The 13,361-nt window shown below is 34.7% G+C and overlaps 1 protein-coding gene across 3 annotated transcripts in view; it reads right to left on the bottom strand.

Annotated features, from left to right (window-relative positions):
* Gls (glutaminase) overlaps positions 1-13,361 on the bottom strand; it is a 70,863-nt gene that overhangs the window by 14,497 nt on the left and 43,005 nt on the right. Inside the window, exons 13-15 of one of the 3 annotated variants that reach the window (XM_032901089.1) lie at positions 12,517-12,648; positions 11,816-11,908; positions 8,397-10,955 (exon numbers count right to left, since the gene is read on the bottom strand). In XM_032901089.1, the coding sequence (XP_032756980.1) occupies positions 10,926-10,955; positions 11,816-11,908; positions 12,517-12,648 (255 nt within the window). In that variant the 3' untranslated portion in view covers positions 8,397-10,925. Of the gene's footprint in view, positions 1-8,396; positions 10,956-11,815; positions 11,909-12,516; positions 12,649-13,361 lie in introns of those variants that run through there. The other 2 variants (XM_032901087.1, XM_032901086.1) reach the window with 2 other exon arrangements.

The following is a 13,361-nucleotide window of genomic DNA, read 5'->3' as shown; positions in this document are numbered from 1 at the left end:
TTCACTATTCCTAACTGCCAGAAACACTTTTCTAGACTTCTGACAGTCCTTGGGTTTTCTCCACTGGCTACTTTTTTTTATTTCCAAGTGAAGGTTCCTTCTGCTCTATCCTACCTAGAAGTTTCTAGGGCTCAGCCTGAGGTCTGCTTTATTTCTCACTTGTCCTTTTCTCCTTGAACAGTAACTTCAGACCTCTCCTACTGCCCTCCTAAATATTCTCATGTTCACGAAGTCGAACCTTAGCATACACATCCCTACAGCTCATCCACTGCTCCTGGCCAGATTGGTGTCCACTTGCAGTAACAATCTCTGTTGCAGGCAGCAATGTGCTCAAATAAAACGTGTCCTTACATGTAGTCCTGTCACTAGAGTGAACAGTGCCAAGTGGGTTTCTGAGGAAGGTTTTCCTGATTGAAGGTGCCTCTTTTCTCCCTTCCTCCACTTAGCTGTTCTGCAAAGGCCAACGCAGCTCAGACAGAGCAGCCTGCTTCCAAGTATAAGGTGACAGGCACGAGATTCAAAGGTTGGTTGAGTTCATTCACCTTGCTGTGAGTACTAGCCCTGGAAAGGCTACTTTACCCTGGTGTTTAGAAAATAACAACCCTTGCTACCTATAGTTAACTCTTTTAAGAGCTGAAGATGAACTACTTTCTAGCCCCTCCCAAGATGTGCTTCTGTGGTGTTCGTGGGAAGGGCAGCAGCTTTAGTCCTATTGCTCATCCTAGCCATGGCAATGAACTTGATGTCACCTTCTTCTCACCCACTGTATGCTAAGCCTCTCCTAGCACATATCCCAAGTACATCATCAGAATTTTTATTCTCCCTCTAGTACATTTTCCAGTGTTTAAAAACTGAACCATTCTTAAAAGCTGTCAAGGCTCACATGGCGGTTTGTCTAAGATCAAGTCCTTAAGGTGGAATGTAAGACCCTGTATAAACGCTTCCCAAACTATCCTGAGAAATACGGTGACAGAAGATCTAGAGCTTAACATTCTTTACTGCAGCCCTGTTTACAACAGGAAAATTATGGGACCTACCTAGGTCCTTACTGATAAGTGGGTAAGTAAAGATGAATATACATATAGCAGAGTATTCACATATTCATAAGACCACACCTTCTGTGAGAAAACGGTTGGAATTGTAGATCACATTGTGTAACATAAACCAGACACGTGTTTGTTTTTTCATACTAAATCAATCATAGGTAAAACACAATAAATACTGGAGACTAGAGAGATGGGGTAGGGGTTAGTTAAGAGCATGTCTTGTTCTTGCATACATCACAGGTTTGATCCAGCACGGTGGCTCACAACTGTCCCTACTCAGTTTGAAGAGATCCAATGTCCTCCACTGACTTCTGCATCAGGCATATATGTGATATAGTCATACATGCAACAAAACACATACATTTAAAAAAATCTAAATGTTTTTAAAATAAAGACATACAGGCTCAATGACTCAGGAAATGGGTAATAGACAAGAAGAATAATGCCAAGGTTAATTTATAAAGTATGAAATTACTCCATCAAATTAAAATAGCTAAACAGATTTAATTAAATACATGCTATTTAAATAAAAACTAGTGAAATGCTAAGAGTAATAATAACTTTCTCATTTTAGTTCTTACTCGACAAGAAAAATGCTTTAAAAGGCTATACAATATATATGGAAATACAATTTCAGACATCAGCAGGGAAAATATATATATGGATTATGTATGTGTGTATGTACATGAGCATGATTTTGCAGTACCAGAAGTTAAGAGAAGATATAAAATCCCCATTAATGATAAAGGACTAAGAACCTTCTGGAAGCTATATAAAATACAAACTGAGAATACTTAATTGGAAACCTAGAACCCACTGCTCTTATACTCACACAAACAGGAAAGAACTTCCTAAGAGGAACGGACTACTTAAACTCACTCACTGTATCCTTTACCTACCCATCTCTGCCTATCTGTCTTAACTATCTCAAAATCAACACCCAACCAGAACAAGTTATAGTGGGCACACTGACAAGGAACTTGACAAAAAATAACAAGGGACAGTTCTTACAGGATACCCCTAACTGCAGTACTATGTATTGAAGACTCCCAGACAGTGCTTTCTGTATTCCAGTGTTGTGATTTTGCTTCAACCCCTCTTCCACACCCTACCCTGCACACTTAATTTATCACTAAAGTCAAAACCAAGCCAATTATTCAAGGACAACTATAGTAGGTTTTGGTGAATAGGGAAATTTCATGCTCATCACTGAATCATCATAGTTTTGATTCAATACAGACGCTAAATTCACTCTTGGATAATGATATTCCAGTTCATAATCAAGAACTAGAACAGAAGTAAATTCTACTTTGATCACTGAGATCGGAGTTAGTGAAGATTTTCAATAAGTAGCGTTAGGCTAAAGAGACAGTTTAGGGACATGAATTTTAAAACTCAATTTCCAAAGTAATTTGTTCTGAACCAAACAACTTCCAGTGTTTGCATTCACTGTAGTGTCTATAATATTTAAATAACCTAAAGAATGATTCCAGAGGTAGACTGGGATAGAAGCGGCCTACGCTCAATAGACAGCTGACCATTCCAGGTCACATCTGCTCTGATCATGCTGAAAACTTTCTGAAGCTTCCTATCACTCTTAGGTGAGGGGATCTAGGAATTTTTTTTCTTATGAGTACAGAATACACTCATATAAAATTATGGAATGTTGGTGACATGGCTTGTAAGCACTTATTATACTATTAAGTTCCATTAAAAATTAAATTATAAAACACTGAGAAGTTTCTTTAAATTCTTGGTCTACAAAGTATCATCCCTTTGATTTTTATAGAACATTTCCATCCTATTGACAAGTACAACGGGACACAGCATGGTCTATGGTCAAATATGACCTGCTTTCCTGATGATGCACTCTGGAAGCTGTGTGAACCTAGAGGTTTTAATAACCTGTCTAGAATCCAGAGACAATAAAATATTTAAATGTGCAATGGACCCGCTTCCTGGTTTCCATAAGAATAAAAGTAATTCTGAAACATGCTTTTCAATGGTGGGTGACCCACAGTAAGCACAATCTATGTTAGCTATTACAATGATTCTAGAAGCCAAACTATCCAAATTTTAACTTTACACTGCCTCTGCAATGTACAGAAAACTCAACTACCTAGGCTAGCAAGACAGACAGACGACTTGAACAAACCTGGGCCACATGTGTCCAGGCCCAAACCTTTTGAGGACTAAATTAGCTCACGTGTGCACATCTAAGGCTCTTATAATAATAGTTTTTGGCACTGCAAATAAACATGGTTAAGACATTTTCTCCCGTTTTAAACTGTGACAATTTTAGGTACACCTGGTCATTTCAAACTTGTAGTTAAGACCATGTGTGAGGGCTGGAGTAAAGCCTTAGAAGTTCAGTGAGTAGTTGGAGTTCTGTTTTCGGCACCCACACCAGTGGCTCACTACTGCCTGTAACTCTAGCTCCAGGGAGATCCAACAACACTACTCTCCTGTATCATAGGTACATACACCACCCCAACGTTATTAAAACAAACAACTACAAATGAAAAATAAAAGAAATATGGTATCTCTTAATGAAGCCAGCTTTACTCACACTCTGGTAAAAAAAAAAAACGTTAGTCACAGAACTAGTAAACAGTATGTTTTAAACATACTGTTAAAATAGTGGTTGCAGGGTTGGGGATTTAGCTCAGTGGTAGAGCACTTGCCTAGCAAGCGCATGGCCCTGGGTTCAGTCCCCAGCTCCGGAAAAAAAAAAAAAATAGTGGCTGCAGAGCAGAATGAAACATAAAAGGATTTCTTTTTAAAAGAAAACATGCCCATATAGGGCAGCCCACCCAAATACTAATACTAAACCTCCTTCCTAGCACCTGCAAAGAATGCTGAAGATGTAAATGGTATGTGAGAAAACTCTGCAAAGCAAATTATCCAGAGCCCCCGAACACAAGGTAAGTGCACTAAGTGGACACTGACACCTCTCTTCCAACAGTCATCTCAAACAGTATTCAGTCCAAACTCTAGATGCAAACACTAAATATTTAAAATAATAAACTATAACTGCTGAATAAAAGTTTGGGTTATATATTTCAGGTAGATTTTCTTAAAAGGCAACAAACAAAAAGTCTCCCAAGCAAAAGGAAACGACAGACCAACATTACTGAGCAGAAGTGGGAAGAGTCCATGAGCAACATGGTAACTTAGAGGGGGAATCCCTTCGGGGGTAACTCATCATGATAAAAAGTTAGAAAGGTTTCACTCTGCCAGAAGCAAACTATGTATGAAAAGATTACAAAATGAACAGGCATATTTAAATACACATTTGGCTTGTCTGTCAGGATTTTTAAGTTATAAGAACAGACCCATAGAATTCAATTAATTTGTATGCCATGGTTTTATACATTATTAATCTCACTTAAGGGAAGAAAGTCTAAGATGTAAATTTTATTTTGTCCCCACACATGACACTGCACAGTAATGACTAGATAGGCACATATAAAACACTTAAGACTTAACTGTAAACTACAACCAAAGAGAATTTTAACAAAAGACAAAAGATCAAGATTTTAATTTTACAATGCAATAACTCAATCATTATTTATACTTGTACATTGATGCTAATATTCCAGCTTTCTAATTTTGGTATGTAGGCTAGCAGAAGTTAGAATTTACAAGTACAGCAATTTCTTAAAAGCAGAGATTCGTGTACCTGTGAACTGGCAGGGAAAAGACTCTACCCAGCACATTTCAGCTGAGACACAGAAAACAAACCCAGCCCCCTCCTCCTTTAAACTTGGTGCTTGGCCTCACCCAGAGTGAGCACATGATCAACACCATGCTACGCAGCTACCAGAACAGTACCTTTTGGATGGTGTTAACTCTTACATTTTACAAGTCAATAAAATCCTTAAAAAATGAATAACATTTTTCTCATGAAAAAATGAAAATTCCAAACCATAAAATGAAGTCGTGTATGTTAGATAATATGCACTAGAGACGAATCAGGAACTTTGTTGCAGCAATTCACAGGTGCAAATAAAAATGTGCGGCAGCTTGTTATCTTACATGTTCTTGGGAAAACCTAACACCCAAAGAAAAATAATACTTGCTTCTGCCAATGCTACTTTGAATAACCTTTATATTTTAAACTCCAAAGCGATTTGTTTTTAAAGGCAGTGGTGCAACATTTATTTTTAGAGTCATGCTTCTTCTACACTTACTTTTCTTTCAAAGGTTCCAGGGTAATATTTTTATTTTTAGAACTAGGGTGTAATTATAACACTCATCTCTAACCTGACCGGTTTTTATAAACTGCAGCACTATTACTTAATGAAGAATAAAATTAAATGGTTTTAATAAATGTTGATGCTACAATCAACTAACTTCAGTTGTACCACCACTAATTATGTTTCTCCACACCGTCTGTGTAAATGAAATACTATTCAATATTCCATCATCACATGTGACTGTAAACACTAAGGAGCAAGCAGGGTACTACAGAACACTGTAAGTGCGAGCTTATGCCTAGAAGCCTTGAAGATTATGTTCGAGATCATTATAGTGATTCTAAACAAATCAAAACGGCACAAGATCAGAGTGAACCAAAGGACATCACAGATTTACACATTCATCTGATTTTTTTAGTAGAAAGGAGGTAGACCCTTCCGCTGTTTATAGACTACAAATGTAATTAGTCTCAAGTATTACTTCAGGGAGAGAAGAATTTTACTATAGAAACAAAAATCAGAAATCTAATATAAAAATAAAGACTATTTCAGGTAAGAATTTTTCCTTTCAAAGGCTAATAAGCCTTTCAAAAATAGGTAATTTTAATCTGGGGAATTAGAGGTGGAAGCATTTCGGTAAGTTGATATCAATACTTTAACTCCTGTGTACATTTACGTGTGGGTGAGTTAATGTGTACCAGGTCACGTAGGAACCCATGGGGCCCAAAGGAGGACACTGGATCACCCCTGGAACTGGAGTTAAGGTGACTGTGAGTTACCAGTGGGTGCTGGGAACCAGGTCCAGATCCCAGGCAAAAGCACTAGGTACTCTTAAGAGCCATCTTTCTAGCCCCAAAGACTACGAGGAAAATCTTAAAAAGTGTAAAACCTTTCCCTTTGCCACAAAATTTTAACAGAAACACTGCAGACTTCGTTCAGCAAGCTCATGGGATTACTGGCAGAATTAGCGGACAATAGAAGTCAACCTATGGCTTCATGGGCCTTTATCACTAAGTCACACCACAAATCCCTTACCACAGACTTTTAAAGTACTAAGATCACAATGTTTAAAAATGTAAAAATTGTAATTTAGCGTTAGACATAACTACAAAAATAAGTCTTTAAGAGCAATATACCTAATCCATATTCTACTTAATTAATGGTAATGAGCTTTGAAGCCAAGCTACTGTTGAAGTTTTAAAAAAGTTATGCTTTATAAACATGACATATGAATATTTAAAAAACATCTATTAATCACAACTTGAAAGTGCTAAGATACAAACAAAATGTATTAAACAGAAATGGCAAATATTTCTTAAACCTGTTTCTCATCCATCTGTACACAAAATATAAATGGAAAAGGATTGACATCTGTAGCAACCCAATTACTTAAAAGACTTATGATCAGTCTTTGTTTTAAAAAGTACTTTTTCATTATTAAAAATGTTAAGAAACATCAAACTTTAATTAGATAGTTTACGTCTCTATTTTACATTAGATAGTTTTTCAAATTTCTTCAAGTGTGATGTTTCCAGTATTCACATTACTAAACTACTGGGCTTATGTCTGGGAAAGGGAATAACGTTTGATGTAAATAAAAAAAATATCCAATAGAAGAAACTGAAAGTAAACTACCAGATCTGGAAAGAAAAAAACTTCCCATAATACAACTAAATTTCTTACATTTCTAGGAAGTAGAAGATATAATTTTTCAAACTGCTGCAATTTGAAATGAGAATGACTATATTTCACACATAATTACCCTTGGCGGAGAACTGCCATGTCAGAAAATAGTGTCTGCGTGGGGTGTGTGTCTGTTCTAAATAAATCTTAACCTCTCGACTGTAGGATCATGATGCATGGCAGTAAACTTTTACTCTGCATCTTCAGGTAGCTTTGGTTTTGTCACACAAAGCACATGTAAGATTTAATAGAAAGTAGTAGAAAACTGGCGGGCACGGGGATCACACGTAAGTAAACTAATCATAACTCTTAAAATTTTCATTCTTCAACTTAAGGTCATCTAGGAGACATATCAAGATTCTTAGAGCAGATTCTCGTAACTCAACTTTGCAGTGAATTAAATAAAACTATTCCATAAAGTAACTATTCAAGCTGAGCTATTCAACTATTCAAGTCAATATAAATAGGAATAGGTTTTGCTAATTTGGGACTAGCAAAATTTCTAGTTACGGCAAACACTGTAGCAGGAATACAGTGATTTGATAAATCATATCTAACAGACTACGTGGAACAGGTGGTCATTTTCAGAATTAGTAAATTTAAACAGGTACACGCGCTCCTAGGAATAACTGCACTGTTTAAGTAGCATTTTCTCTTTTTCCTTTACTTTATTCAGTGGGTTAAGAAATCTATCTTTAGCTTAAGTAAACATACACTATTATAAATATAACGTGAACCACACTTAAACTTGTTAATTAGTACTGAAAGTTATTTAAGTTATTAATGCTAGTTAACCCAAACAAGAATACTTTTCTCTTTGAAAATACTTAAAATGTACTTAGGGAAATCGCTCTTAACTATGGTCTAGACAAACAGAAAAATGTGCCAACAATGCATGTATTCAGTTTATGTAATTTGGATGGTAATTTGAAATGAATTGTGAAAATATACGAAAGCTCCTAAAGTAGACTTTTTATTAGTCAGCCCACTCCATATGAACAACAGTGTGATTCTGAACAAAGCAACACATCTTGCTGACTTGGCAATGGTTCCGCCCCCACTATTTAAACAGCAAATGGCATCAGTTACATTCTCCCTCAGAAGCAGAAACAGCCTGCAAATAGAATAAGGTGGTTTTTTATCTTGTTTGTTTCTTTTCATTTCTTTTTTATAGGACTAAGGGCAGGTCAGTCAAGTCTTTATTTAAATAATCCAAGTATAACCAATGGGAAAATTCCTCCCTACTATACTTCATTAAAAGTTAAAACTCAAATGAAGACTTTCTGGTATTTCTAGTTTCCTTTTCAGGCAATCTTCAGAACAGTAAATACCTTCACAAAAGATAATTTTTGTCTAAGTTAAAACCCCAAGTGTTTTGTTGTTGTTGTTTTTGTCTGTTTGTTTGGTTGGTTTTTTTGATTTTAAATGTCACAGGTGTTTCAACATATATATTAAAAAAACAATAAAATCAGCTTAAAATAAATTTATTGTACAATACAAAATGTAGGCATACTGGAAAATAAAGGTACATCATTAAATATACAAAGCAAATGAAGAAAGCTCAACAACACAAATGTTTTAATCCAAACACTAAGATAAAATGCACAACATTTATGCTAAAAACAAAATATTTCAAGAATATGCATTTCAAATGAAATGTTAATGATGGCAAAAAAAAAAACAGAAAAAAAGAAAAAGGAAAAATATGCTGTCATGTAAATGCTTGAATATCAAGAATCAATAATGGTAGGAAAAATTAAACCCAACAATACTGGGTACTTCTCAAAGAACTTTATTTGAAAAGAGATTGAGAATACTGAAGGGAACTGAGATATATCCACAAAGTGGCAAAGCTTTTCTTTCCTCTTCTTGTCTGCAGATACCTTCCCAGTACCTCACCTCCTCTTACACTCACATCTTCCTATACACATTTTTGAATGCTTGTTCTTAACAGCATTCTTTAAACACAGCAGCTGACTTAATCCTACTTCATATTTAAGTGTACATTCAAGCATTACCAGAATTATATATAGGAAGTGCCAAAAATTAACAAGTTTTGAAATTTACACAAACATGCACACAATATGAAAATTAAGTCATTTTGTAAAGTAAATCCAACTTCTGAGTGAAACAATAAAATGTTCTCATAGAAAATGGAGGGAGAAAAACCTAAAATCCTTTTTCCAATTAAAGTGTTCAATTACCTGAATCATAAATAACCCTGGATTTAAGAAAAAGAAATGCTCAGTGTCCGCAGGCAGGGCAGTGGCAAGGCTTTAAAGCATCCAGCTAGGAAATGCATCGGAACACCAAAGGAACAGACAAACAAGCCTTTTCTAAAACTCATTATGTAATTATTTAAATACAAATATTAATACTTAAATTAGCCTAACGGCTTTAAGGTCGAACTTTTGAGAAGGAACCTTTTCTTAATATCAGAGTTTCCAATTTCAAATCAGATCATCAGGATTTTCCTGTATCTTATTTAGAATCTATATTAGTGAAGTATTTTTTTCCTGCACTTTATTTAGTTACAGAATTTTCTCTAGTGAACATATGTCACAATTTTAAAAAGCTATAAGGCTTTCATTCTCAATCACTTGCCCCAAATTTACAAGCTTAAAAGTGAATTTGAAAAAACAAACTTGAATTGTGAGAAAAACAAAATACACGAAGAAAGACATGTAAATAAATCCAGAACTTTAGTATCATTTTGCCAAGATAGATTTTAAAAATATGTATGTTGTTTACAACCAGATTAAATGGAACCTATGGTTCTCTTGAAAAAAGTTTTGATTCTCAATATTGCATTTTAAAAATAAACAGAAGCATTCCAATTCAACAAATATTTTAGTTATATACTTAATACCTTCAGACTACATTCATTTCGTAAGTATGCTAATAAAAATTCAAAAAGAACAAAATTTATGAGATGCTATAATTATCATAAAAGAAATGTTCATTAGCACTCATGAAATATAATAAAATTACTAAAAGCTAAAAAACCAAATTACTGTTCATACTTAAATACAACAAAAAATTACATGAATAATATGAAAATACAATCCATTTTGAAGATAGTCACTGTCTCTTTTTCTGAGCAGCTAACCATTATAGCTTTTAAATAACAGGACATGCCATTCTCACATATCTGCAACTCTTTGGCTGGACTGTTTCAGTGATGTGAAACATTCCTAATACATTGTGATTCTGACAGAACAGAAAAGTTTTAAAACAACAGAAAAAACCAGACATTTAAAAGTATTTGCATTTTAAATATTCAAAGCCAACCTCACCACTATTACTGGCATATATGTAAATTAAAAAGCTAATTTTATAATCTACTGCTCTTTTAAATAAAATAGTTTTGATTACTTTGCTTTTTCAGTCTTGTCTTTAGCACGGAAGTACTTACGACTGCTACTGCCAATATCCTATCAGTTATAGTAAAACTGAAAAGGAAAAGCACTTCTCAATTTAATATGCAGGCTTCAGAACTAAGAAAGGCAATGTGATTACCAAATTATATAGATAAAATTTTAATGTAACTAAGGAAATTGCATTAAGTTTTAAAAAATAAAGCAAAATTTGCTTTACTTGTAAATGCTCTTTCAAAACTTAAGAAATATTTTTATACAAAGATTACAAGTGGAAAAAAAATTCCACAAAACCTTTTTAAGTTTATGGTGCCAGTACCCAAGGTTAATAACAATCGAATGCTTGAATAAATACTTGTTTAGAAAAATAAACAAGAAAGAAAACAAATGCCTAACGATGTTTCCGATGTTAAAAGGAGAAACGTTTGCAGCTAGAGCCCACCTCTAGCTCCTCTCCCCCAGACTTTCCATTCTATACACTATAGTTGTAGACGTGTCGTCACTTGACTCAGGTGACACTTTTTTCCACACTGTGTCTTTTAAAGCAAGTTCTTGCTGGAGACTCTCATAGTCCAATGGTCCAAAGGAATGCTAGTTGTTCAAGCAACATACACAATTTATTAGTGCACTTGAGTGATGAAAGGTCCAAGCTATAAAATGTATTTTTCAATGAAAGTTATTAAGATCCATTAACATGTTCACCCATCACTGTCAGCGTTTCAAAGTTTTCAGATATTAGTAAAGGTTACTCTGATTGGAACTAACACAAAATAAAGTTGGCACTTACAAGATGTACTTAGTACACATTAAAAATATTATTTGTGTGTTTCTAATGTACACGGTAATTTTACTGTACATTCTCTTCATGTGGGATGCAAAGGAATGGAATTAACATTCTCAACAGCAAGTCCTTTGGCCCAATGAAAAAAAACCTGAAATCCTGATTTTTCGACTAACTCTAAAAAGAAATGTTTGTGCATATGAGGCCACACAGTGATAATAAACAAGACCTTAAAGGTATTTAGCATAGAGTACTACAGTTTTCTTATTACAACCACCAAAATCTATCATTAAACATGTTCTGGAAAAAGTGTTGTCTCCAGTGGCCTTTTTCTTATTTAGTCTAATATACCTGTCCATTTACATATTCATATACAAACTAGACAATGAGCTAAATTTAATCCCAAACAATAACTAACAAATATTAGGAGTAAAAACAAGGCTATAAAAATTAGATGCATAGTACATAACATCTTCCAATATATTCTTTTAATGTAATCGATCAAAAAACAATTCAATAAAAGCAGCAGAAAACCAGTACTGCTAAGCTACCAATTTCCAGTTTAAATATCACAAATGATTTTAATATCTATGACTACAATAAAAATAACTTACTTATTTGAAACTGGCAGACGAGGCTGTTAACAAGCTGGAATTCTACATAAGCAGGGGAGGCTACTTCCTCATCTTAGAGGACACTAAGAAGCAGCTAGGGAAGGAGGTGGCTTACCCTTTGATCACCTCCTTCTCTCCGAGGATCAAGTTTTTTTGCAAAGTGTCTCAAATTATCATAGTTATGGAAGTTACACAGAGAAACAAGATCCTGTAAAGAGTTACACAGAACACATATAAGAAACCAGCTATTCACTGACTGTTCATTCATATTTCAACAAGTCATGCCTTACGTGTGCAGCTTCACTGCTACCTCCTAGCAACTACCTGCAGGCTAGTGTGACAGACCAGAGTCAGGGAGAGGACGGATCGGGAAGAGAACAGAGATTTAGTTCTAATTCTCTACTGCTAAGTTTTTGAAGACTGAAAATAAATTATAACCTGGGAAATTAAAACACTCAGCAGTTAAGAGCAATGACTGAGAATCCTGATTCCAGAGAATCCTGATCTGATTTCCAGTATCCACATGGCAGCTCACAACTGTCTGTAACTCCAGTGTGAGGGATACAACAGTTTCTTCTGCAAGGATATTAGTTACAGTGTGCTGCATATATATGCAGACAAAACACACATTAAGTAAATTTTTTAATAAATTAAGCATAAAGTAAACAGAATTTTCTGAAAGAATTAAATGGAACCTGTTTATAGGCCATAGGTTTACAAAAAAAAAAAAAAAAAGGTAAAAAAGGTAATCACTGGATGGACAGCTTAGCTACTATGCCTACCCCCCTTTTTTCCTCACTAATAAAATTTGCTTACGTGACAAAAGTGAATTCCCTTAACACTGTTGCCCATCTTGTCAAGAGGAGGAGACCAACACATCATGCCCATGACGTTGGGGACAACTAAAAGAATACCCCCAGCAACTCCAGATTTTGCAGGAAGACCAACCTGAAAATAATTCAAATAAAAGGACATTCATATAAATATTTTAATAAATAAAGGTTATGTTTGAGAACTGTTTAACAATTATGGCACATACAGGACCAACCTTGACATGTGATTTAAAACCCTGAGACCTACATAGAAGGACAAAAGAGCTTACTCCTTCAAGCTGTCCTCAGACAGATATCCGCAACCTTTCAGCCTCCCAATTATAAACAGACAAACAGATAAAGATATCTTGTAAGTTAAAGCACTTAAATCTGAGCTGTGGAGCTCTGAATATTTTTATTTTTACAGAACTTATTTTCTAATTGTCCTAAAAAATAAAACAAACAAAAAACACAAAAAAACATGAGGTATGAACTCTTCACAAGATTTTCTGTACTTTATTGCCAGAGAAATAGCCAAAAATTAGATAAATGTTAATGCAGACTAATTCCCTGCCAAAAAAATCAAACTTATTATAAGAAACACAAGCGAAAACAGAACAGGCATAAAAGAAAAGTCTATGGAATGAATGACTCAATGTTTTCAGGTAAAAATATCTGTATCTTTCTTTACAGAGATCCTGAAACAACAACAAAAACATTTAAGAAAAGAGAAGAAAAACCCCAATTATGAGCCTCATTTACATTCCAAGTCAACAAAAGGTAGCATTATATAACCATAGTTTATACAATGGTACAGGCAATGTCAATGATTAAATACTGTATTGAATT

Source organism: Rattus rattus, chromosome 4, assembly GCF_011064425.1.
Source record: "Rattus rattus isolate New Zealand chromosome 4, Rrattus_CSIRO_v1, whole genome shotgun sequence".
Taxonomy (NCBI): Eukaryota; Metazoa; Chordata; class Mammalia; order Rodentia; family Muridae; genus Rattus; species Rattus rattus.
The sequence above is the reverse complement of the archived record's forward strand: the minus strand, read 5'-3'. Positions and strand labels throughout refer to the sequence as shown.